General features: G+C 46.5%; 1 protein-coding gene across 6 annotated transcripts in view; it reads right to left on the bottom strand.

Annotated features, from left to right (window-relative positions):
• Positions 1-25,842, bottom strand: part of DZIP1 (DAZ interacting zinc finger protein 1) — a 49,636-nt gene that overhangs the window by 14,449 nt on the left and 9,345 nt on the right. For 5 of the 6 annotated variants that reach the window (XM_045810912.2, XM_045810915.2, XM_045810916.2 and 2 more), the window contains exons 6-14: positions 25,468-25,552; positions 22,623-22,747; positions 20,329-20,490; positions 16,414-16,551; positions 14,675-14,737; positions 8,974-9,114; positions 8,468-8,516; positions 7,224-7,280; positions 4,719-4,775 (exon numbers count right to left, since the gene is read on the bottom strand). In XM_045810912.2, the coding sequence (XP_045666868.2) occupies positions 4,719-4,775; positions 7,224-7,280; positions 8,468-8,516; positions 8,974-9,114; positions 14,675-14,737; positions 16,414-16,551; positions 20,329-20,490; positions 22,623-22,747; positions 25,468-25,552 (877 nt within the window). The remainder of the gene's footprint in view (positions 1-4,718; positions 4,776-7,223; positions 7,281-8,467; positions 8,517-8,973; positions 9,115-14,674; positions 14,738-16,413; positions 16,552-20,328; positions 20,491-22,622; positions 22,748-25,467; positions 25,553-25,842) is intronic. The other variant, XM_087865045.1, reaches the window with a different exon arrangement.

The following is a 25,842-nucleotide window of genomic DNA, read 5'->3' as shown; positions in this document are numbered from 1 at the left end:
CATGAGGACACAACTGCAAAAGGCCTTCTTCACTTATCCCCCCAAAATACCTTCCTTATGAAATATTTTGACCGGGTGGCTAAAGAGAAAATTAATGAAACGCTTTCAATTCCCAAAGATAAAAACATGACAAAATGCCCGAGGCCCTGGGGTTCCCACTTCTCGCTAGCCCCAGGATCTTCAGGTGAGAGGACCAGGATGGTGAGGGACAGGTGAACCCAGGGTCAGCAGCAGGACTAAGACCCCATTCTTAGACATCCCTGTGCCCCTAAATCATGGTTCAACACCTCCATCTGCTCCCAGAGAGCCACCAGGGCGAGGCTGTGGACAGATGACACGTGAAGAGGGGCTGTTCCCAGTTCCACCCCAGAACAGTGCCCAGGGGGAGTGAGGCCTCTGGGTGACTTCCCAGGTAACGTGACTGGGGCTCAAGGAACCCCACGGGCAGCATGGATAAAGCCAAACGCCATCCTATCAACGGAGGGAAAGTTCCTTCGTGGGGAAGGTCAGGCTTTAGACGTTGGGATAAAACGCGACCGGAAGTCGAGCTGAGGAAGTGCGTATTCGCTCCCCTTCAGCTTGGAGACTGCCAGGGACACCTCCCCAGGGCGCCCTCCACGCACGCCTACAGGCCGGAGGCCATTCACTCCGCACCAGACCCCAGAGCGGGCGACCCGCGAGGGCAGCACGGCCAGTAATCACCGAGCGCCCAGCAGCTTGTCGCCCACCAGATCCACGTGCTTTGGCCGGATTAGCTTAGATTTAACACCTCCCGCTGGCAAGTGCTAGCTTTTAGTTTACCCAAGCGTATTTCCGGTACTCTGTCTTGGGCGTCCACAAACATACGCACATACACCCGGGTAGACACAAGTCAATAAATACATACTATATCTAAGTACACGCAAATGGGCTCTTATAGCCGTTAGCAGCCCAGTCCATCTATCTAACAGTGACTGGGGAAAAAAGCATTTTAAACTGCTTTCCAGAGAACATCTGGAACACAGCCTCTGAGGAAAGAGCAGCCCACTTTAATTTCTGAAACACGAACATGATCGCACACAGAAGCATTGAACTCCGCCCATGCACCACAACGGCTGGACGTCAAAGACGTGCTTTCAGATGTGTTCTTCAGCATCAAGATTTTAAAGTTAAAGAAAGAAAAAAACCCTGTAACTGTGTGTGGTGATGGATGCTAACTAGGTCCTGTGGTGATCATTTCACAATTACATAAATATCGAAGCACTGTGTTGTATGCCTGGGCTGATATGCTATAGATCAATTATATATCTCAATTAATAATTCAAAAAATTACAAAGTAAAGTCATACAAATAGACTATTTACTAGTTTGAACTGCTGAAAATAGGGATTTTAGGAGGAGAGCGAATTTCAAGTTTTTAAAAGTCACATGGTTTCTATTCTCTTGCAGTTTATGAAAATGACAAAAATAAAGTTAGGAGGAAAAGCTCTAGAAAATCTCCCCAAAACATCACATACATGTTTGTTATCATTATATTATAAGCATAGTCCTAGGACTTACTTCTCTTGAGTCAAGACAAAGCATCAAAATTGTGACCTTTGGTGCTGGGGGGCAGAGGGCAGGGCTCTGGGGGAGGGAACCAGGGCTCCTACTATAACGGCTAAGGAAGTGAGGTCCACCAGACTCTAGCTCCCTAAACTAGCAGACTGATGTGCAAGTCTGCCATTCATATGCTTTATAAGCCACAGGCCCAGCCGCCAAATGACCCAGCTCTTGTCCTAAGTGGAGATATCCAAGCTGAGCTGATACACTCGAAGACCTGAGCCTCTCCCCTCTGAACTCTTCAGAGGCTTCCAGGAAAATCCTTATGTCAGTCTCCTACCATCACCTTCAGAAGACGAACGCCCAGGTCTCTAGCCCATCCTCTCTGGCACTGGCTGGCTGTGTTGGACTATGTCGGCCCGACCCCAGCAGCCAACATTGGCCAGTGCTTGCTCGGTGGCTCCTGTTCCAAAGGTCCTGCTTCATTTGATCCTTATTACAGCCCACCAAAGTAGTCATGACTGTTCTCCCCATTCAGCAGCCAAGGAAACCCAAACCTATGGCTTCATGAGCCAGCTGTGACCCAGACCGCCCGCTTGACTTCAAAGTCCAGGCTCTTGGCCATGAAGCCACAGTGCCTTCCTACTGGCAATCGCTGGCTTTGTCTCCGGACTTCTCTAAACGGCACTGTGTCTGTGAGCTCATGGTGCTCTCAACCCTTCCCTCACCTTCGTCTGCGCCTTTCCACCAGCTCCACGGAGCAGCTGGTATGTCTGCTCCCTCTTGTTTCAAAACCTCCACTCCAATTCCCAGGTGAAGAATCTCCCAGAGCCCACTCCTCGATCCCCGGCTGGTCTCTCCAGCTCTAAATCTTTGAGTACACTCTGGTCAGGCTGAGCTTCCCCAGGCCCAGCCTCAAGAACATTCAGCAGCTACGTAATGCCACACGAATGGCCCCAATAGCTAGAGTCTGGCACACGGTGCTCGCCACGAACTGTCTCAACCAACCTTACTTCCCTCAAACCTCTTCTGCACACCCTATGCTCACCAAACAACCCCTCTGCACCACTCATTCCCACCTAGTGCTTGCCTCTGACCTTCTGCTTCTACTTTTTGCTTTGTCTCAGCGGAAAGGAGCAGCCTACACCCCTGACTCCTCCCTGGGACAACCCCCATCTTGTAACTGACCACTCAATCCAGGACAATTCTGAAGAGCCCATCCCAGCTCTGAAGCTTCCGGTGAGATCTACGGAGGCCTCCCCTGCAGTGCATCTGGGTTCGGCATCCCCTTCCACCTGCTCCTGCTTCTCTCACAGGCGCTGTCCAAGAGCACTGCCCAGTAGACCTCCCAGCTGCAAATCTCCACCTGAGTCTGTTTCCCGCGGAACCCACCTAAGACAGCGAGTAATCATGACATTTTTCGCGGTAAAGAGCCTCATCAAGCTCTGAGATGGAACAAAAGGAAAGATTGAGAGGTAATCGGGCTAAATAATGTTACGCAATACAGACTAAGGCTCCCTGACCCATTGCCCCCCTGCCCCCACCCCTTACAGCTGGGGACACTGCCATAGCTGGAGGGGGGGCAGGTCAGTGGGCCCCTGTACAAGCCTCCTCCTTGCTCCTGCCCATTAAGATGTTCACAGATCAGCCCAGATCCCAATCCAAAGGCTGCAGGCCTCATGCCAGGTCTGGCTGGCATTTAAAACTAGCATTTTAATCCCAGCAGATGCCAGCAAGGGGCCATGGCTGGTTCACGCAGCCCAGCTCCAATCAGGGCAAAGTCCGTAAGGAACACAGTGCTTTGGAACCGATGGATTTGTCAGGACTCCTGAATCAACTCCAGGCAGCTAAACATACCTACTATAGGAGTCCTTTATTGGGTGCCAAAAATATGAAGCAAAGAAAATGTAGTCCTCATATACTGTCACACAAAAGGCTAATGATAACAAAGTAGCAAGGAAAAAAAAGAAAGAAAAGAAAAAGAAACTCTAACACACTGTTGAAGTACAGAGAAGTGGCCAGCAATGCATTAGAAAAGTCAACCCTGAAAAAGAAGGCCAGAGGGAGATTTTAGACTTGACGTTAAGAATATGAATAGAGAGCACTTGCCAGGGGACATTTTCTAGCCTATTCAATATTGAAGCAAATTTGCATGGGTTCCACATTGTACCTCTGGTGCTGGTCCAGAGGGAGGACACCTGCATGTTCTAAACACTTGTAAATGTAACATCCAATAAGTGGGGAGTTTACATATTACATAGTGCGAACACATGCTCAGGGGTACTGACCTGCCTGAAATGACCTCAGGGAAAAAAGTAAGAGGCAATGAGCACCTTCATGAATCCGTTCAGTGAACAAAAAAGATGGGCACAAAAAGCCATGCTAATATGAATCACAATATTTCTGAACACACAAAGTCTGACTTGACTGACCGTGGATTTAAGTCTAACTCAAAGGCTAAAAAGCAAAATGGAATGAAGTAATCATTTACATTCCAGAAGCATTTGTAGGCAAGACAGAAAAAAGTTGGTCCCCCTCCCATCTTTTAATTCAGTTAATATACCGCACACCATTGGCAAACAATGGACTAAAACAGACTTGTAAAAACCGTACACACCTTAGCAGTATAAAAATAAAATATGGCTACCGATATTCACCCTGTCTACTGGATCCTGTAATTAACAACTACCACCCTTGCGCCCTGGTCCGGGAACTGATTCCTGGCAGGGATTCCCTCCCGTGGCTCCCACTTTTTCCTTTGGTTTCCATCACATGTCTTTTCTAGATTTTTCCAACCAATCGCTGAAACTGTTTGTTTAAAAAAGGTGACTTGCTGCTGCACTGAAAGTTATAAAAACAGTCACGTATGCCCTGTGGCATGTGCTGGTTGGCTGGTCTCGTAGAAAATCACCTTCTTACCCAACACCTACTACCCTCCACCCAAAGTCATACACAATCAAAGCACCGCTCAACGTTAAAATCTCTGCCTGTGAGTCTAGCAACACATACATTTTTTACTTTGTGACTCTGGTAGGTATGTTCACAGTTTAAGATATTACATATGAAGGCAAGAGTTTTATTAACTGCTCTGCATTCCCTGTTTTGCATAGTTACCCCACGGAAGCACGTGTAGTTAATAAGTTCTCTGACTCAGGGCAGAAACTGAACATAAAATGCTGAGACTTAGCTGAAACTTACCATGAGCCATTGTGAGACCGGACTTAGCATCCAGGGTCTGTGCAGCCGAGGCACTCACTGAAACAGCAAAAGAGAAAAAGCTCACAGCCTTTCCTAATGAAAGCATAAGCATCTCAACTTGATGCTCGAGTCCTCCTCAAACTAGTCAAGCTATATACAGATCGTGAGGGATGAATGTTTCCAATGACCATCATCAGCTAACCTACACCAATTCTCCGTAACAGCTTTATTACAATACAATTTGCCCTTTTAAAATATACAATTCAATATAAAATACACAACTCGAAGTATACAGTTAGTGTAATCAGAGTTGTGCAACCATCACCACTACCGAAGTTTAGAACATTTTTATCACATGCGCTGGAAACACCCATTAGCCGTGACTCCCCTCGTCTGCCTCTCCACGGCCCCTGGCAACCACTGATCTACTTTCTGTCTCTATGGATTTGCCTATTCTGGACATTTCATATAGAATGGACTCATACATTGTGGTCCTTTGTGACCGGCTTTGTTCACTTAGCATGACGTTTTCAAAGTTCATCCACGTTGTATGCAGCATGTCAGCTTTCTTTCTTTCTTTCTTTCCTTCTTTCTTTCTTTCTTTCTTTCTTTCTTTCTTTCTTTCTTTAGATTTTATTTATTTATTTGTGAGAGAAAGAGAGAGAAAGCATAAGCAGGGGGAGCTGCAGGCAGAGGGAGAAGCAGGCAGAGGGAGAAGCAGGCTCCCCGCTGAGCAAGGAGCCTGATGCAGGACTCGATCCCAGGACTCCGGGATGATGACCTGAGCCAAAGGCAGACGCTTAACTGACTGAGCTACCCAGATGTCCCCAGCACGCAGTTTTATGGCCAAATAACATTCCACTGTACAGTCAGACCACATTTTATACATCTATTCATTAGCTGATAGACATTTGGGATGTGTCCACTTTTCGGCTGTTATGAATAATGCTGGCATGAACATTCCTGTCATGGTTCCTCTCTGGATCATGTATTTGTTTGTTTTCTCTTTAACTAGCTTATTATGATAGATCTTTAATTCTACTCCTGCTCTGAAAAATACTGGCCACAAACTTCAGTTTCCTCCGTAGGCATACATTTTTGTCTTTACAATGACCACTGGCAAAGGTGTTCGACTCCTAACTGTGCGTAAATGGCTAGCCATTCTGGAAATGTAAGACCCTCCAAGCCATTTGCAACTTACATAATCTAAATCAAGGTTTGCCAAAGTATAACCTGTGGGACATATCAGCCCACTACTTATCTTTGTAAATAAAGTTTTATCGGAACACAATATTGTTCCAAGTCTAATTAAGGTACGAACAATAGCAACTTAATGCCTTTTAACCTTCCCATCCTTCTGTGAAATGGATTTCTTTCCATAGGACATAAGCCTGGCTTTTACTATTACTTCAGCCCTACTCTTGGGACTAACCTGCCCTTTCTCAGCACCTCTCAACCTCTTCAGCTTCCAGAAGCAACATCAAGATGCCTCCAGAAATGGGATGCCTGGGTGACTCAGTTGGTAAAGCATCTGGCTATTGATTTCAGTTTGGGTCATGATCTCAGGGTCCTGGGATAGGCCCTGCCATCGGGCTCCTTGCTCAGCAGGGAGTCTGGTTGAAGATTCTCTCTCCCTAACCCTCTGCCCCTCCCCCCGGCACACCCTCTCTTTCTCTCTCATAAACAAATAAATCATAAAAAAAAAAAAGAGGCCCCCAGAAGTACCTGAGAAGACTGAGCAGTTAAAATCATTAGCAATTTCCCAACAATTGTGCCAAATTCCCAAACCTGCTCATCAATGCCCTTTCTCGATACAGTCCTGGGCCCATATGAATGGTACCGTCACTCAGGGTCCAGCCTCGGCCTGGACCTTCCCCTGGTATTCAGACCCCTGTCCAAACACACGTCCTCTCTTGCCCAGGGCTGTCTGCTCTCTAGCTTCCTCCGCCCTTACACTTTCCCTAATGGAATAATAAAATAATAAAAAAATTTCAACTATTTAACTATTATTAGGAAAACAGTCTGTCCATTTCTACACTGTACAGACTATGTCTTTGTGGATCACAGCCAAATCCTGACGGCTGACAGACGTGCTGAGTCCGCCTCAAGTGAGTGACTGACAGAACGTCAGGTCAAAGCCTGCAACTCTGCGTCTCGGTGATGCCAAAATGTGGCGGCCACCACAAGGTCACGTCGTCACACAGTGCAATGCCTTGGGAAACCCACAGATACAAACCGAAGCAATGCCAAAGAATTTACAGTTGTCCCTTGATTAGGTGAACTAAGAAACAATAGGTATGGCTAACCAAAACCACCACAAAATCACATGGATAGTTACAGTCCTGGGTTTTTAGAACTAGGTCAAAGCGAGGAATCAAAATAGATCATTATGTAGTCTCCAAACACACTGGTTTTCAAAGAAAAGCCTCTAAAAATAATACATTGTGTACTGGTTTAGCACTTTAAAAATATTTTTAGAATCCTGAGCCTTTTATAGAAACTTACTAGGTACAGCTGGGGCAGTTGGCTTAGATTCAAAAGCTTGCCAGATTAAAGGATTCCCTGAAATTAAAAAAAAAAAAATTAGTTAATGACAAAAATCACAAGCTACAGGTTGTATTTTGCCAGCACTTATCCTTTTCTCCAGGAAAAGAAATAAGCAAAATTTACCAACACGTGGTCCCTCACCCACTTGAGTAAAGACGTTTAACATAAATTCTTAGAATACTTTTTCCTAAAATTATTATCACTCAAATATTTCACTAAGTAATTATACAGATATTGCTCACTACCTGAACTCTCAGTATTTCAAAGAGAAGTTACAGGAAACCACGGCCCTTCCCAAACCTTCATCTCCAAACAAGAAGGAACCCAGCGTGCAGGTCAACGAACCCCCGAGGGGGCCCCTAGAAACAAGGAGAATATGCGGCTCAAGCACCCGTTACCAATCCCCAGTCAGGGGCCCTCAAGTACACAAGTGCCCTTCAATGACCTGAGACGAGCAGGGACCAAGACTTCGGTTACCTGAGAGGGGTCCAGGCAAAGGCAAGCTGAATGCTTTATTGGGAGACCCCACATGCGCTTCTGACTCCAGTGTCCCTTCTGGACTCGCTCCTCAGGGAGCAGGAGGTGACGGCTCTCGCCGCCACAGTCCATAGGCTGGATGTGCCCCCACGACGCTGAGAACGAACCTTTAACCCCCAGCTGCCTCAGCTGACAAGGACGCAGCAAGCCCCTACGGTACTTTAGAGTAACTGAGGCGGGGGTCGTTCACGAGAGCTCACGCCCACGTCCACGTGTGCTCAGCAGGTGCGTTTTTTATATGTCCCCCCACTTAACCCTCATAAGAAGCCTGTGATGTAGGCACTCTTCATGCTCCAACACTACGGCTAAGGAACTGGAGGCAGACACTCACAGAGCTACACTGAGCCCAGCCTGTCTCTAGACCTGGTGCTTTTGACGGTCACTCCCCCTCATCCCACATCAGTCCGGAGGTACGGTTACTAAGCATGGATTTTGTGCCTAACAATATTCTGATAAAAAATATGGAAGACCATTCAATGATAGTCAAGGTATTAAAAAAATCTCCAATTTTCCGGATCGAGGTGACAGATCACTCAAATTAAAATCACCACGGGAATGCCATGTTGGTGCCCAGAAGCCACCGGGGGCCCCACATTCTTCTGATGTCCGGTGCATGGTTAGGGAGGCCCGCCTCGCCTCCAACACTGGGATCCTGGCCCACTTACCTTTGGGTTCACTGACGCTGTTTAATGGTTTACTGGTAAACTCTTTAATCTGCAAAGAAAAACCATGTGTTTTTTTAACGATACGAGGTTGAAACCAGATAGGGACATACTGGATGATGGACAGATACTGTATTAACCTTTTTTTAGGTCTTCCAAAGACAGAGGACAGATGGACTTTAAAGCTACAGAGGCAAAAATTGTATAAAAGTAGCATTTGGATTGGGCTGCTTCTCAAAGTAATCACAAAAAGAAATCCTTCTCTACCTTTAAATTTATTCTAAGTTCTAATTAAATAAATTTGCTTGCTCTTTACAGTTAAAAAAAAATACCATGAAAAAATTATCTTATTGGATTTACTTTTCAAACAACCCTGGGGAAGAACATACTCTACTCCTTTATCTTATCCAACTTACAAATGCACTAAAATAAAACAGAATGTTCTTCAATAAATTGCACTGCTTGGAAAAAAAAAAACAAAAATAGTGCCAATATATAGCCAAAAATACCTGTTGTCTCTGCGTGATAATCAGTTCATTCTGTTCCTGGAGTCTCTGCCCGAGCTCTTCTATCCTTTTCTTGTAGAAAACATTACTTGCATTGAGATCGTCTATCATGGAGGTCCGAAGTTTCTCTATATGTGACAAGAGCTGGAAAAAAAATTAAGGCGTCCGTCCGCAATGCGCAATGTCTCCATCCCACCATCTGTACGCACACATCCTGTGTTCTTTGCTGGCCTCAGGGTGTCTGTGCACTTCAAGTCACCAAATACATCTTTGGTCACTGTGTACCAAGGCCTCAGTTGTCCAAGGGCTTCACCTCTGCTCCCAGGGAGCTCGTGACCCAAGACACAACACTGAGAAGGTGAATGGCCGCGTGCACTCGAGCACAGCACATGACACGCTGCAGGGATGAGCACTGACCCAGCATCAGGGCATTCCCACAGAGTGGCCGTAACCCCGCGCCGTCCTGCCCCTCAAGCGTCCACATGGGCCTGCACAGAGAGCCCACCTTCATTATTTATATGTCCAGTGACGAAGTACAACCTCATAAATCTTTCCTGAGAAAAGGAAGGTGGAAGAGGGAAGAGGGAGGGAGGGACCCAGAGAACAGAAAGATCCAAAGATTCATAGACAGATTCATCTTCAGAGACTTCATGTCGGGAAAGATCATATAATGGACATAAAAAAAATTCGAGAAGAATGTGTTTTCAATGATTTAGGCAAAGATTCTTAGAACAATCTCACTAGTCGTTACGTAGAGGGGAAATCACCCTGGTCACTGGAGCTAAAGACATTCCCAGCCTACAGCCTGGAAGTGGAGGCGATGAGCAGACCTAGCAGAGGGGGTGGTGAGGGTGCCTCAGAGGAGTAGAGCGTGGGTGGCAGCACCTCCCAACTTGCTTGGCTCTTCCTACCAAACCCCCACCAACCGCTTCATCTTGTAGCCACACCACAACCTTATGGATGCATGGTCAGACTCCGCTGTACAGATGAGGGAACTCAGGTCTAGAGAGCGTCAAGTAGATGGTCTGAACTCGGGCAGCGGGAGGGGAGGAGCCCAGACCGGAACTTTCCTGCCTGGCTTCAAAGTTACTGCTCTCAAATTTAGTGACTAAGTCACAGAACATCTTCGTAAACAGCACTTGGAGCAATCAAGTAGCCCCCCAGGCCTTAAAAAATAAATCACCGAAGGGACGCCTGGGTGGCTCAGTCGGTTAAGCATCTGCCTCCGGCTCAGGTCATGATGCCAGGGTCCTGGGATCGAGCCCCGCGTCAGGCTCCCTGCTCATTGGGGAGTCTGCTTCTCCTTTTCCCTCTGTCTGCCTCTCCCTGCTCGTTCTCTTTCTCTCTCTCTCTCAAATACATGAACACAATCTTAAGAAAAAATAAAATAAAAATTAAAAGAACCTTTCATAACCTAGTGGATGCCAAGAATCTCCCTAAGGAGAACACTGTCACGACCCTTCCCTACGTGTTTACAGGCCACGGGAAGAGGGCCCCACAGCAGCTGGGGAAACACTAAGCTGGAAAATGGAAAAGCCAGTGAAGATACCCAGGGCTTGGGGGTGGAGGTTTAGGTTCAACAATGTGTGGGGTCAGTCCAGACCCCCCCAGAAGAAAGGGACACAGGAAACACTAAGGGAGGGCAACATTTTGATACTGGACTTGAGAACTGGTCAGAAAAGCACAGAAAGGAGTTTGCTGAGAGAGGAATGTGATGATCTAAGCAAGGGATAGCCAGAAATTATTTCAGAAAGTCTGTGGCCCTCGAGCCCATTTCTTGTGACCTCCTGTCCTTTCAAGTACTTTGCTTTGTCTCTAGCAGAGCACAGTCCCCTGCAGGTTCCCTCCGCCACGTGACCACCCGTACAACCTCCCAGGTCCACGGAGCCTTCTGTCAGGTCAAAACGGTACGCCGTCGTTTATGTGTGACTCCCTTTGAACTCCTACCAATGTTATTTAAAAAAAAAAACAAAACTAAAACAGGCTGCCAAGAACCTAGATAAAGCAATAAAAAGTTGCCAATCGCAACTTCCCTTAACCAGAGAAACACAATATGTGCCTTGTAGGACCAGCAGGCAGCAATCATGTGGAATAATTAATAGTTAGGTCTCAGGCAGAGATTACTAAACCCGATTGAATTCTCCCCTCTGTTCACGTTCAAGAGAAATTAAGGAAGAAGAAAGCAGCTCCTGAACTAGCAACACCAGCAGACAAGGGAGCAGCGTGGCCTAGCGGCAGCACGAAAACCCCACAGGCCCACGACGTGGAGCCGCGCGCCTCAGCACCAGGGAAGGCCTCTCCTCTGTCCTCCAACCCGCCACCAGGCGGTCCTTCCATCATGACTTGCGGTGGCCAAGCGTACGAATCTGCCACCTGCATTCTGTCTCTGCCAGAGGGCCACCGCGCTGCCAGTTCCCACGCGGGTCTGGAACACCAGAGGCTTTAGAGGAGCAAGGACGAAACGTCATCCCCTATTCGTCAGAGAGCCCGAATTCTGTCCCTAAATACCAATGCTAGGACACGCCTTGAAGGATGAGAGTAGAACTTCAAGTTGTAAGGACAGGGGTTCAAACCATGGATGTGAAGCAGAAATCATCTGGGGTTTTGGTGTTCCCCACCCCCCACGATACGCATGCCCCACCCCAGGCTGAATCCGAAGCTTGGGCAGAGGAGCCGGGCATGAGTGTTTCGGGAAAGAGCCGCTGGTCATTCTGAAGTGCGTCCATGGCTCGGAACTACTCCCTTAGGACATCTCCAAGGGACGCTAGGGCATTTTCCGGGAAAAGCAACTGCTCTAAGCCGTCGCCGCCTAGTGTCCTCGCGAGCGGGCTCAGTGCCTCACGCCTGACAAATGAGCAAGGCCACAAGGTTGACAAGCAAGACCCCGAGTTTAAGAGCACCCGGGTTCAAGTACCGAGCTTGTACCAACAGACGACTCTTTCAACCCTCTCTTCTAAACCCTTCGCTCAGTGTTTCTCCATCCCTAAAAGCAAGGTTGAACGATCCCCTTGCGGGCCGACTAGCCACCGTCCACGTTCGTTCCGCAAATATTTAATGAATGCCAATCACATTTTGGGTACGTCCGTCCACGCTGGGAAAACAACAAAGAACGAACTAGAGAGAGCCCCTCCCTCACAGGGCTAGGGATCCGGTTGGAGAGACACACAATAAACAAGTGAATAAACAATCAGATAACTATGTGAGACAGTGATCAGAATTACACGTGTGAGGTGGTGGGAACAGTAAGGGAGGGGGCTACCAACGTATATGGTGTCAGGTGACTTGGAAGCCGAGGCCAGAGGGGGCAGCAGCAGGCAGAATTCTAAACGGCCCTCAAGTCTGCACCCCAGAGTGCACGCCCTGTATAATCCCTTTCCCTCAGCGGAGTTATGAACTCAGTGTTTGTGCACCTCTCCCCCAAATTACAGGGTGAAGCCCTAATCCCCCATGTGACGGTATTAGGAGGTGGGGCCTTTGGGAGGTGATTAGGTTTGGGTGAATTAGGGTAGGGTCCTCATGATGGGATTAGCGCTCTTGGACGAAACTGGCGAGCTTTCTTTCCTTCTCTCCCTGCTCTGTGAAGACACAGAGAGAGGGCAGCCGTCGGCACCGGGGATCTCCCCAGGAGGTGAACTGGCCAGCACCCTGACCCCGCTACTTCCCAGCCTCCAGAACAGTGAGAAAGAAATGTCTGTTGTTCAAAGCCACCCAGTGTGTGGTACTTTGTGACAGCAGAGTGAGCAGACCAAGACGTGGGCTGGGTGGGATCTGAGACGTGCTCCTAACCAACACAGTACAGCAAGTGTCAAGGGACTAGACAGATGCAACTGAAGCCCCTAATCTGCTGACTCTGAGTTAAGGAAAAGAAAGATTATCCTATGTGGGCCTGTCTTCTTCAGGCCAGCCGCTCCCCTGCGGACCTTAACGACGGCAGCAGCCTGGTAGTGAGCGGTGCCGCTAGGGGTCCTGATCCTACGGTCAACCCTAAGGAACAGCCTATTGCCAATAACCTGAACAGGCTTGGTTTGACCCTGAGCGCCGGAGGAGAACAGAGCCCGTCTGACACCCCCCATGCAGCTGTGAGACCCTCCGCACAGGACCCGGCCAGGCACCCGGGTGAGATGGGCACTGTGAGACGACCAACTGCTGGTAATTTGCTACACAGCACAGAACACTAATGCAGAGCAGAAGGCAGCCACGTGAAGAGCAAACGGAAGGACATCCCAGCAGCAAAACCCCTGTGCAGAAAGAGAAAAGGGCTGGCATGTTCTCTAAGTGACCGGAAGGCTACTGTAGTCAGAAAGAGTAGGTCCAGAGACAGGATCAGGATGAGGCCGCAGTGGTGGCCAGCAGCCAGAGGGTCTCGTCCGTTCTTTACAGGGCAAATTGGGAAAGGGGTAGGTTGGAACCAGGAGACCAGTTACGGGGTCCTTTTAGAAACGGCAGGGGCTCGTTGGAAGGGAGGAGCCACGGAAATGTGCAGAAGAACACAGATGTGAGACGTGTGGAAGGCCCGGCCAATGGCTGGGAGCTGGGCACTGAGGTTGCGATGGGGCTCAAGGCGGGCACCTGACTGCTCCGACCAGTATGCCACTGGACAAAGGAAAAACATCATCTGAGACACGTTACCCTCAGGAAGCCCCGGAGATACCAGATCCAAAGCTGGCTAGCCCATCTGCAGCTCAGAGGGTAGGCTGGAGAAATAAACACGGGCCTCACACCCACACAGAGCCACGACCTCCCTTTACAAACTCTGTTCGATCCCCAGAGCCCCAGACTGTGAGAAACACATGTCTGCTGTTTGTCAGCGGCCCGTCTACCGTATTCTGTTGTAGCAGCCCAGGGTAAGTAAGACACGGGGGACACAACAGGTTACAAAATACATACGAAATGAAAAAAGAGACAGAAGTTCCCCTTTCTTAAAATCTCAAATAAAAGTATGTCAGGTTTTCTGCAGCAGTGTGAACACTTTCACACTTAAATTTGTGATGCACTCAGCTGAAAAGCGGTATTAGCATCAAACTGTTCTAATTAAAATGATTTTAACGTGAGCAATCCTTGCCTTTCTTAAAGATTGTTGAGACTCCGCCTGCAAGGTGAAAAAGTCAGAAGCGATGCGTCCAACAATGAAGGAATCACTAACTTACAAAACATGCACAAGATCCTTCTCCAGCCATTAAAAAAAACCCACCATTTTGAAGAGATTTTAAAACAGGAGAATATATTAAGCGAAAAGCATATACAGTTATAAAGCATGATTCAAAATTTGTAAGACCCCAGGTATGGGTTTCTATATTACAGAAACACTATTTATGGCATAGAACACAGACTGAAAAAAATTATAACAAAGTCGTAGTGGTGGTTATTGAATTATAAGTAATTTTATTTTTTTAAAGATTTATTTGAGAGAGAGAGAGTGCATGAGCAGGGGGGAGGGGCAGAGGGAGAGGGAGAAGCAGGCTCCCAGCTGAGCAGGGAGCCCAACGTGGGGCTCGATCCCAGGACCCTGAGATCGTGACCTGAGCCACAGGTAGACACTTAACCAACTGAGCCACCCAGGTGTCCCGAATTATAAGCAATTTTAATTTTTGTCACACATGTCTCCACAGATTTTATTAAGTGGACAAATATTACCTTTGTCATAGAGAAAAAATATTCTTTTAATAAATGACCCACTGACAGACCATGGGCTCCTTGGTCTTACCCGACCCTTCTCCTTCTTGTGTTCTTGATGAAGCGCTTGAACCCGGGCAGTCCACTTGCTTTCCTACACAACACAGTAAAACAAGAGACACGTATGTGCAAATGCAACAGTAAGATCGACTCGAAACGGAAGCTTTTCAGTGGGCACCTGTGGAACCCAACGACCGCCTTGGTGACATTTTAGCAGGCACTTTTTTTTTAACTATAAAGACTCAAAAATGTTTAAACACATTTGCACTGGGTTTTGATCTTAAACTCTACGGCAGGGGTCGGCAAACATTTTCTGTGAAGGGGCCAAAAGTAAATATTTTAGGCTCTGGGGGCCACCTGACCCGATCGCTGCTACCAGCAGCAGGAGAACATCCACAGAGAATACGTAAGTGAGTGGGCGTGGCTGTGTTCCCATAAAATATTCTCAAGAATGCGTGCTAGCAGGCTGATCTGAGGCTCTAAAAGGCAACACTGGCGTTTCTGAGGCCTGGGGTTCTGATCTGACAACACAGCTCACAGGAAGGAAACGAGAAATGTAGGTGGGACCTTGGGATTTCGTAACCGGGTCCTTAATTCCTGAGAGACCAGCTTGCGGGGAGCAACTGTCAACAGTTCAATACCAGACACGATTCCTGGTCTCCTACCACATCCCAGGGACCTTGCTGGGCTGCCGTGGCCGGCGAGGGGAGCGCTCGGGGACGTGCTCTGCCCTGCGCAGGAGGAAAGCCAACTTAACGACAGAGAGTACCCCCCACCGCAATGTGTATGTGAGAAGGTCCTGCTTGGGGGACTACAGAAATGCAATAACCCAGAGGTCCAGGAGAACTCTCTAGAAGAGGTGTCGCCCCAGCTGAAGGAGTAAGCCAGAGGTCCTGAAAAACCGAGAGGTGCATGACAAAGAAAGCCACGAGGACAAAAGCAAAACACACAAAGCCGTGTTCAGGGAGCCATGGGCTGTTTGGTGCAGCCAGGACCCTCAAGGTAAAGCCAAGAAAGGGGGGGATGGCAGAGGGTCCTCGGGGACCCTGACCACCAGTTAAGCATTCCGGACTTGGTCAGGATGAGATGGGACAGGGAACATGGGCAACTTGGCTGCGAGGTGGAAGGTGGACTGGGGGAAGGGAGGCAGGGCATGAGCACCAAAGTATGCAACGGGTGTAGTCGTCTATATTTCAAAAACACACTTACTTTTCTAAATGTTATTCTTTTTTTCTTTTAAACAAAATCCTGAATTCATAAATTTTGATCTCTATTTGTTTCCTGGGAAAAAAAAAGCAATGTTCCCCTAAACGAGTATGACGAAAATTGCCGGAATGGCAGCTGATGACGGAGGGCCACGCTAATTAGGTGTGGTAAATGAAAAAAGACCATCCATACACCAATGTAGCCATATAGTTAAGCTCTAAAAATAAAGTTAGTGCTTCAGTGTGTCTCTCTATGCCTTTTGAAAGTGGGACCTACATCTGAAATATGAAAAATAAACTCTGAGGTAATCCCACACAATTCAAGGGGCTACCATGTTAGCAAAAAAGGAAACAATTTTGCCAACCGTTCTGTATCTATATTGATTAGTCAATCAACAAGCATCTAATGAACACCTATTATTATGTACCTGGAGACAAGAAGAAAAGAATTAGCTTCGTGGTCACTGACAGAGACAAATCCTTTCTCTGTAGGTAATACTTGCTGTAAACCACTTCACTCATTAAAATCAGGCCCCTCCTACAGTGTCTGCTCGCAGGTACATACCTGACTGTCAAGAAGTTGCATCACATTTTGGAAATCCTGGGGATACTGAGAACGTTCTTCTTTAAATTCATGTGCATCCTTTAACGTGCCTATGTTGGACTTGATCTGCATGTTGGACTTCTGGATTTCTGACAGTTGCTAGAAGATAAGATGCAAACCACTGTACAGATGTTTGTACTTTTATGAGACTGAAACAGACAGACAGTGAAATTGGGGAACAGTGTAGCCACTGTTAAATCTGACTGTCCTACCAAAGGCTCGCTCTGCTTCTCCTACTTCTCCCACCTAATGGTTTTCCAGTGTTCTTTCTACTGCTTTCCAGTTTTTCCAGCAGAGCATACACAGGGTGAAAAAGGGCCAGGAAACCCTAACTTTCTAATCTTACACAATGGGTCTTACATTTTCTGGTGGGCGCATAGCTGTTGCCGGAAACAGAGGAACTGGGTACAGCTGGTTCTCCCGATAACTTAGCGCTAAGGCCAGCCTCATCCAGCAATGGTGCCGGTGAATCCAGCAGGGACGTGGGGTTTTAATTTTGCCTTTTGCTTGTTATGTTATTCCCAAAGTCACCAGCGGCAAAAACCCCCAGAAAAATCACAGACGGTAATATGTTAACTGAAAAAATAAAAGGGTGGGGAGCATAGTTCCCCGGCCTAAATCTGGGCCGAACACAGCAACTTCTTTTCAAAGAGTACAGTAGGAAATGGGGACGGGGTGACTTTCCAGTGGAGGAGCCAGACAAACACTACCTCAAGGTCAACACCAACAATCATAAATCATGAAGACACGATGACCCTTGATACGATGTGTTGAAAACTATGTCTTATCTCTGAGGATTTCGTCCCTCAAACCCATAAGCCCAGTCTAAGCACGAGAAGACTGTTGGATAAATTCCAGTAGAGGGGATCCTATTGACAAGTACTCTTTAAACTGTCCGGGTCGCCGAGAACAAGTCGGAGCAACTATTTCAGACAAGAGTCTAAGGGGACGGGACAACTACGTATAGCGTGGCGTCCTGGATAGGATCCTGGAACAGAAAAGCCACATTAGCTGAAAGCTGCAGAAGTTGGACTGAGTATGGAGTTTGGTTAATACGACTGTATCAGTACGGGCTCCTCAGCTAAACAAACGTACCACACCCACGTAGGATGCTAGTAATATGGAAAACTGTGTACAGGGCTAGGAGAGGCGGGTTTCTATGACATTTTCTGTACCATGTGCTCAATGTTCCTGTCACTATTCTCAAAAATGAAGTTTATTATAAATGATCATCTTAAAAACCATCTATAGCTAAAAAGGGCGAACAACCCACATGTGGTCACCCGATGAACAGACCAAGGAAGTGCGACACGCACGCAGTGGGACGTCAGGTGGCAATGACAAAGGCATGAGATAGTGGGACAGGAACCTCCCTACAACACGGACGACGCTCGAGGACATTACACTAACTGGGAGCAGTTGCTCATAAAAGATCACGTAGTGTATGACTCAATTCCTATGAAATGTCCAGAACGGGCAGATCTGCAGAGGCACAAAGTGGATGTGTGGGCGCCAGCGGCCTGTGGGAGGGAGTGCCAATGGGCACAGGGTTTCTTCCTGGGGGTGACGAAACATTCTGAAATGATGGTAAGGATGGTTGCACAATTCTGCGAACATAGTAGAAACTGCTGAACCGTACACTTTAAGTGGGTGAGTTTTATGGTCTATAGGCTAAATCTCAATAAAGCTGTTTTTTACCCCAAAAAAGTAGGAGTGGTAAAAAAAAAGTCCTACGTGGGGAAAAGTCCCAACCCACTATTCTCTTGGGGGCAGGGAACGGGGGCCAGGACCGTGGAGGGACTCTCAGGCAAAAGAACCCTGTCAGCTTATCACAAGGGGAAAATGAGTCTGGCCTTGATGGGGACGTGAGAAGCCAGTCTTTTTTTTTTTTTTTTCTTTTTTAAGGGGTGGGGGGGGGCAGAGAGAGACTCTTAAGCAGGTTCCTGCCCTGTGCAGAGCCCAAAGCAGGGCTCGATCTCACAACCCTGAGATCATGACCTGAGCCAAAATCAAGAGTCAGACACTTAACCAACTCAGCCACCCAGGCGCCCCTGAGAAGCCCGTCTTAAATTGGTTAGTATTGCCATCCACCCATGGGTGACACGGCATCTAGCTCTGAGCCACAGATAGGGGTGCAGGAGAGGCCCCTGGGGCAGGCGTTCTGGAAGAAACCACAGAGAAATTACTGCCTAGGCGCTCTGATGCTTAGGACCAGCCACAACCGAAAAAAGGCAATACAGAAAGTTGCCTAAAGGAAGCCCTACGAAAAAAGACACAGTGCCCTGTCCACATTTATTTCCCCTCAGCCTTTTGTTTGCAAATTACAACTTATAGAAAAATAGGAAGAATAGTACCATAAGCACCCATTTCAATCAATCGTTAACATGTTGCCACATTTGCTTTATAAAGATATGATGGGGCTGGCAGGATTTTTCTGTAAAGAGCCAGGCAGTATTCCGGCTGCAGGAGACACATACGGTCTTGGTTATAACCAGAGCTCTACGGCCCCAGCACAAAAGCACCAGGGACAAAATGTAAAGGAACACATGTGGTTGGGTGCCAATAAAACTTTATTTGTGGACACGGAAAAGGGAATTTCATGTAATTTTTAGGTGTCGTGAAATATTCTTATGACTCTTTTCAACCATTTAGCAATACTAAAACCTTTCTTAGCTTGCTGGCCACAAAAACAAAAATAAAAACAAAAACAAATGGGTAGTATGCCAGACTCGGCTCACAGGTTGTGATTTGCCAACCCCTGTGCAAAAGTTCATGGCATATAGAGAAGGCCCTTAGCCGTATTCCAAAAATACCCTCCATTTTAGTTTGCAAAGCTTGTCCCCTAGAGGGAGCTCAAGGATCTTGCTTCCTTTTCCCAAGGGTGACTCAGAACTGAGCTGCCCATCCAGCTCAGATAATTCTTCCCTGGAAGACAACGGCCACTGTCACAGAGTTTGAGGTCCCAGCCCAGAGATGCGTGTCTCTGTTTATGCATGTGACCAGGGCAGTGGGGACCAAGGTTGCTCCCACAGGAGATGGAAGCTCATTTAGCCACATCCTGCTTGTTCAGACCCCTGTCCTCCTCACCAGCCAGGCCTGAGGTCAGGAAGGGAGCTAGTAATAGGTTCTACTTCTGTCTTTCGGGGTTGGCTTCCACAATGGTGACCTGTGTCAGCCTTTCCAGAAAGTTCCTTTGGAACTCTGAAAGCTTCAAAACTCAGGGAGAGGTTTATAGTTTATGGCTATCTAAATCTAACCAGCTAAGGAAAGGGAGACCCTCTTCTATGATCTGGCCAAAGGTACCAAATGTACCAAGTGTTCTTTTTTTAAGATTTTTAAAAATTTTTGGGACACCTGGGTGGCTCAGTCAGTTAAGAGTCTGCCTTCGGCTCAGGTCATGATCCCAGGGTCCTAGGATCAAGTCCTGCATCCGGCTCCTTGCTCAGCGGGGAGCCTGCTTCTCTCTTTGCCCTGACACTCTCCCTGCTTAAACTCTCTCTCTCTCTGACAAACAAATAAAATCTTTAAGAAAAAAAAGATTTTTTTATTTTTAAGTAATCTCTACACCCAGTGTGGGGATTGAACTCACAACTCCAAGACCAAGAGTCCATGCTCCAGTGACTGAGCCAGACTGGGGCCCCTCAAATGTACCAAGTGTTCTGGACATGCGTTTGGGGGCCAAAGTTCCCACTCTCAAAGATGCAACTTTGCAGACTTGCTCTGTCTTCTGTATGTTCCCTCAGCACTCTCGGGAGGAGGGGTGTCTGGGCACAATAAAGTAATTTCTAGACCTGCTGGCCATGATGCCATTCTAATGCCACCTCTCAAGGCAACAACCCTACCGATACTATGAGGACTTTTTGGCTTAATACTTACATATTCTAATGCTGAATTCTTGGAAGTCAATTCTTTAAACTCCTTCATAAACATTTCCTTGACTTTTTCCATTTCGTCAACTAGTTTCTCCTTTTCTTCTTCTTTCCATCTATCAAATAACTTCAGAAATTCTTCCTCTTTTGTTTTTTGCATTTCGTATTCCTGAAATTATTTTAATGCATAGCTTTAAAAGTTCTGATACGAAGCAAATATGCAAAATTCTAAATAAATGCACATAGCTTCACCTCCACCTCGGCAGCTCGTATTGTGCATATCAGTAGGTTTGCAATCGCGCTTCATTTAATGGCCATGCGCAGAGTGGTTTTTCCAAACCAAAAACAGCACACAGCATCCTTTCGTCCTTACATCTCTTAAAATACAAACACAGAAGCCCAAAGTCTCAAGAGTTCTGTGATCTATGAACTTGCAGAGTAGATATGCAATAATATGTAAAATGTAAACATACTTTAAAAGAAAATATCTATTCAGCAGAAGAACCACTCTCAATACTGTATCAATTTGGATACAGTAGTCCTGTCTCACCCCCAAAAAACACAAATTCGTATTTATACAAGCTAAATTCAAGGTCTAGTCAATCAGCCTTTGATTTCTCGATGACCCTCACTTTTTGGTTTTTTACCTCACTGGGGACTTAACACAATAAATAAGCTCAATCTGATACACATACAAAACACTGTACCCGACAACACCAGAACATACATTCACGTTAAATGTACATGGAAAACTCACCAGGAGAGACTTTATGTTACATCAGAAAAGATTCTCAATAAATTTTAAAAGATTGAAATCATGCTAAGTGTATTCCCAACCACAATGGAATGAAGCCAGAAATCAATAACAGAAGAAAAACTGGAAAATTCGTGAATACTCGAAAATTAAAAACGTACTCTTAAGCAACCAATGGGCCAACAAAAAACTCACCAGGTAAAGTAGAAAATACTTTGAGATGAATGAAAATTAAAACACAACAAACCGAAAAAAAAAAAAAAAAAAAGGAGAAGCCAAAACAGTGCTCAGAGGGAGATTTGTAGCTGTAAATGCCTACATTAAAAAAAAAAGATCTCAAGAGACGAAGAAGGTTATTATATAATAATATAGAGGCGAATCATCAAGAAGATGTAAGAATTGTAAATATTTATGTGTCCAACACTGCAGCACCCAAATTTATAAAGCATATACGAATGAAACAAAAAGGAGGTATAAACAGCAACGCAGTAATTGTAGGGGACTTTAATACCCCACTCTCAATGGTGACTAGGTCATCCAGACACAAAATCAGTAAGGAAACACAGGATCTGAACAACACTATGTACCAAATGGAACCAACAGACTATCCAACGTCAGCAGAATGTCCACTTCTCACTGCACATGGAACATTCTCCAGGATAGATTATACATTATGTCACAAAACAAGTCTTACTAAATTTAAGAAGACTAAAATTATGTCAAGTATCTTTTCTGACCACAATGGTATGAAACTAGAAATCAGTAACAGGAGGAAAAATGGATAATCTACAAATACATGGAAATTAAACAATACACCCTGAACAACAAATGGATCAAAGAAGGAATCAAAAGGGAAGTCAAAAATATCTTGAGATCAACGAAAATGGAAACACAACATACAAAAACGTAAGGGATGCAGCAAAAGCGTTCTAAGAGGAAGATTTACAGCTAAAAATGCCTACATTAAGAAAAAAAGAAAGATCGCAAATAAACAATCTAACTTTACACATCAAGATCTAGGGAAAAAAAACAACTAAGCTCAAAGTTAGCAGAAGGAAGGAAATATAAAGATTAGAGCAGAAATAATAAAATAGTGATCAGAAAAAACAATAGAAAAGATGAACAAAACAAAGACCTGTTTTTTTTGAAAAGATAAACAAAATTGACAAACTCTTAGCTAGACTAACCAAAAGAGGACTCAAATAAATTATAAACAAAAGAGGAGACATTACAACGGACACTACAGAATTACAAAGGATCGTAATAGCCTACTATGTACAGTTATATGCCAACAAATTGGACAATCTCAAAGAAGTGGATAAGTTCCTAGAAACATGCAACCTGCCAAGACTGAATCATGAAAAAAATAGAAAATCTGAACAGACCAATACAATAATGAGTAAGGACAAGAATCGGTAATCAAACACCTCCCAACAAAGAAAAGCCCAGGACCAGATGGCTTCACTGGTGAATTCCACCAGACATTTCCAAAGGAATTCATACCAGTCCTTCCCACCTTGTGACCGTTTCAGAGCTCAGTCCCGTACCTTAGAGAACCTGACAGCGTGGGCGTGCTGTGCGGCCTCCAGCTGAGACTTGGTGAGCTGCAGCTGCTCCTTCAGCATGTCAATCTCACTCTGGAGCTTATCGGTCTGTGCCTTTTTCTTATACTCTGTTGCAACAGAAATATGCTATTAAAATACCACCTCCTCTGAAACCTATCTGAAAGCTTATGGGGTACAGTCCTATTGATAAGACAAAGACAAAGGAAAGTGCTCTGACTTGGGATACTATTACTTTTTCATGCCACACGAGCCGATTTTTGCTCGTTAGTGTTTGCTTGCAGCCCTTCATGTTACGGGGTGCTGAATTACTTGTAGCAGATTATTTCAGCCACTGTGTTGGATTATCCTCCAGAGACAGCACGAGAGCCCATTCGGGGAATGATAATGGTGACAAGGAATAATCCTGGGCTCTTTTTGGAGATGCCAGTCTCAAGAGAAGGGAAGCCACAACTTCCATGACAGGTACTGCCATATTGGAAATCGCTATGGTCACCATCTTTCTGGCTCCCACCACACTTTCCTGAGAACCCCATCAATGCTAAGACAAGCAGAGGCTGGCATTCAAAATGCAAACTGGGGCCATACGCTGTCCACAGGGCCAAAACGAGGTACCAAAGGTTGTAAAAGGAAGCAACAAGTGAAGGGAAGGTACTTTATGTACATGTACTTACATGAAGATGTGCACATGACTGAATGGATGTACATGTGTCTGTGAGTGTAGACATGAAAGGTATGGAAACCAAAGTAGAAAGTCAGAATCTCAAAGATGACCTGAAGAAATAATACTCATTTCAGAGTCTGAAATACTCTCTGAAACGAGTATGAGATAGAATAAGATACTGAAACAGAAGAGAAAGAAGGTCAGTTTCACACTGAAGAATGGTAGGTTAATTAAAATGTTTAATCTTCCCAATTTCTCCAATATACTGCTAAACTGTATCAGTGGTCCATGACTTACAAATGGAATTTCCAGCTGTTCATATTGTTTATACAAAGCTTAGCTGTTTCCTAAATAAATCTATTTGTCTGAAATAGGCAGGAATGGAAACAGACTGGCCCCAAAAGGAGACTAAAGCAAGCACTTAGTAACAAGCTAGGAGCACACACATTTAGATGCTAAAAGCATTTAAGACCATAATGAGAATTTCTGTGGGTTACCGTTCTGTAGGCAATCAGCAGAATGCTTAGATCTGCTCATGGAGAAATAAGGCCTGGCATTTATTTTACCTTAAGAACGTTGAGATAACAGGAAACCTGGTTCCTTGATAAGCCACAGAAGCCCTGCCCTCTCTTGCTTCTTTAATTTCCCCCTCTATACATGGTTAATTCACATCAGTACCCAAACACACCTTCATATCTCCCACATCAAAGGCAACAAAAACTTTCCCTTGGTTCCACATTTCCCTCCAGACAATGGCTCGCGTCTCTACTGTCCTTCCCAGCAAATGTTACTGACCACTTGCTCACCTGATTCTCTGGTCGGCTCACTCCCTTTGGGCTTCTGTCCCCACCAATCCACTGAAGCTGCTATGTCAAGATCAACAGCAGCCATCGTGACAGCAATAATCAATCCTTGGTCCTCATCTTACTTTGTGCCTCAGGGACGTTCAATAAATGGACCACTGCCTCCCTCCTGAAACCCGTGTTTCCCTTGGTTTCCATGACAACACCCTCCCCAGGTCTCCCTTCTGCCTCCAGGACTATTTCTCACTGCCCTCCGCTGCTCCTCCCGAGCACCTGACGTTGGGAGAGCCTGAGGGCTGGTCCTCGGCTGCCTTCCCTTCCCCACCTAGGTGAGCTCATCCAGCCCAGCTCTGCAGCCTGGGCCTCTCCCTTGACCTCCAGACCCCCCGCATTTCCACCTGGGTGGCGACTGCACGCGTGACTCAAGTTTACCCTGACCAACACGAACCTGCATTCTCCTTCCTCAATCCGCTTCCACCCCAGGTCCCCATCTGAGTAGACATCACCGCCATTCACCCAAACGTATAGGACAAAACCCCAGAATGGTCTTTCTTCATTTCTTGCTCTCACGCTGAGTCACACCTCTGCGGGCTTTGTGTGGAACACGTCCTCTCCATCTTCACTTCTCTGGTCTTCCCTGGTACCATCCTGGTCCCACAGCCATGTCACTCACCTGGGCTACTCCGGCAGCCCCCCTCACTCTTCCACCTGCGTCCACCACTGCTGCTATGCTTTCCACCAGGAGCTACTCACATTCCTGGCCGGGGGGGCCTTCGAGGTCCCGGGTGACACAGCCTCCTCCCCTCCCACGCCCCGCACACGACTGCCTTGCTCACTCTACTCCACTAACCTTCTGTCTGTTCCTCAAACACGCCGTGCTGCCTCCCCCTCACCCCCCACCCCCGGCAATCCAGAGCTCCCTTTGCCTAGGATATTCATTTCCCAGGTTTTCCCCAGGCTGGGGCCTCCTCATCATTCTGGTCTCCGATCAAAGAGCGCCTCCTCAGTGAAGCCTTTGCTGACCACCTCCAGCCCATTCCCCTGTTTTCTTTTCTTTGTTGCATCTGCCACCATTTGAAAAGAGCCGCTCATTTATTTGTATAAGTGTGTCTCCTCCGCCCCTCCTAACAGAACGCTAAGACTCTGGAGGGCAGGACTTGGTCTGTGTCGCTTGTGCCCGTATCCCCGGGCCTGGTGCCATGCATGGCACGTAGCAGGGGCTCAAGATTCACTTAATGAATGAACGAAGACTATGATACTTTCTTTTCAAAGGACTGAGAGATGCCCTGGACCATGGCTCACTGAAAAAAAGAAAAAGGTACCCAAAGGAAAACGACTCTTTGAAGTTGAGCTCGTGACTTACCGAGGTGAGAATCTTCGGGGTGGCGGCGCTGAATGTGACTTTGTAGAAAAGCCTGGTTCATAAAGGCCTTGTCACAGAAATGGCACTGAAAAGGAGAGAGCAACGAATCCAAGGGTCTGCAACGAGTGTCCTCCCACCTAAGTTCAATTAACTCTGGGGTACCTAAACCTCCACCTCTTGGGAATTTCCCCCCAAAAGATACCACCCCGGCAGGGGACACCAAAAGCAGGAGTAGAAAGACAACTGTAAACCAGGGTGTTCTCCCCAAACCGAGCACAGGGCGGTGAACCCTATCTCTTGGCAGCTAAGGTGGCCCATGCGGTGCTTTCAGGAGCTGGGTGCTGCTCCTTTTAATCGGGCGGTTCCCAGCCTGTC

Source organism: Ursus americanus, chromosome 10 (genome assembly GCF_024610735.1).
Source record: "Ursus americanus isolate L20-20 chromosome 10, mUrsAme1.1.p, whole genome shotgun sequence".
In the NCBI taxonomy this organism is placed as follows: domain Eukaryota; kingdom Metazoa; phylum Chordata; class Mammalia; order Carnivora; family Ursidae; genus Ursus; species Ursus americanus.
Note: the sequence above shows the minus strand (reverse complement) of the source record. Positions and strands in the feature narration are given on the sequence as shown.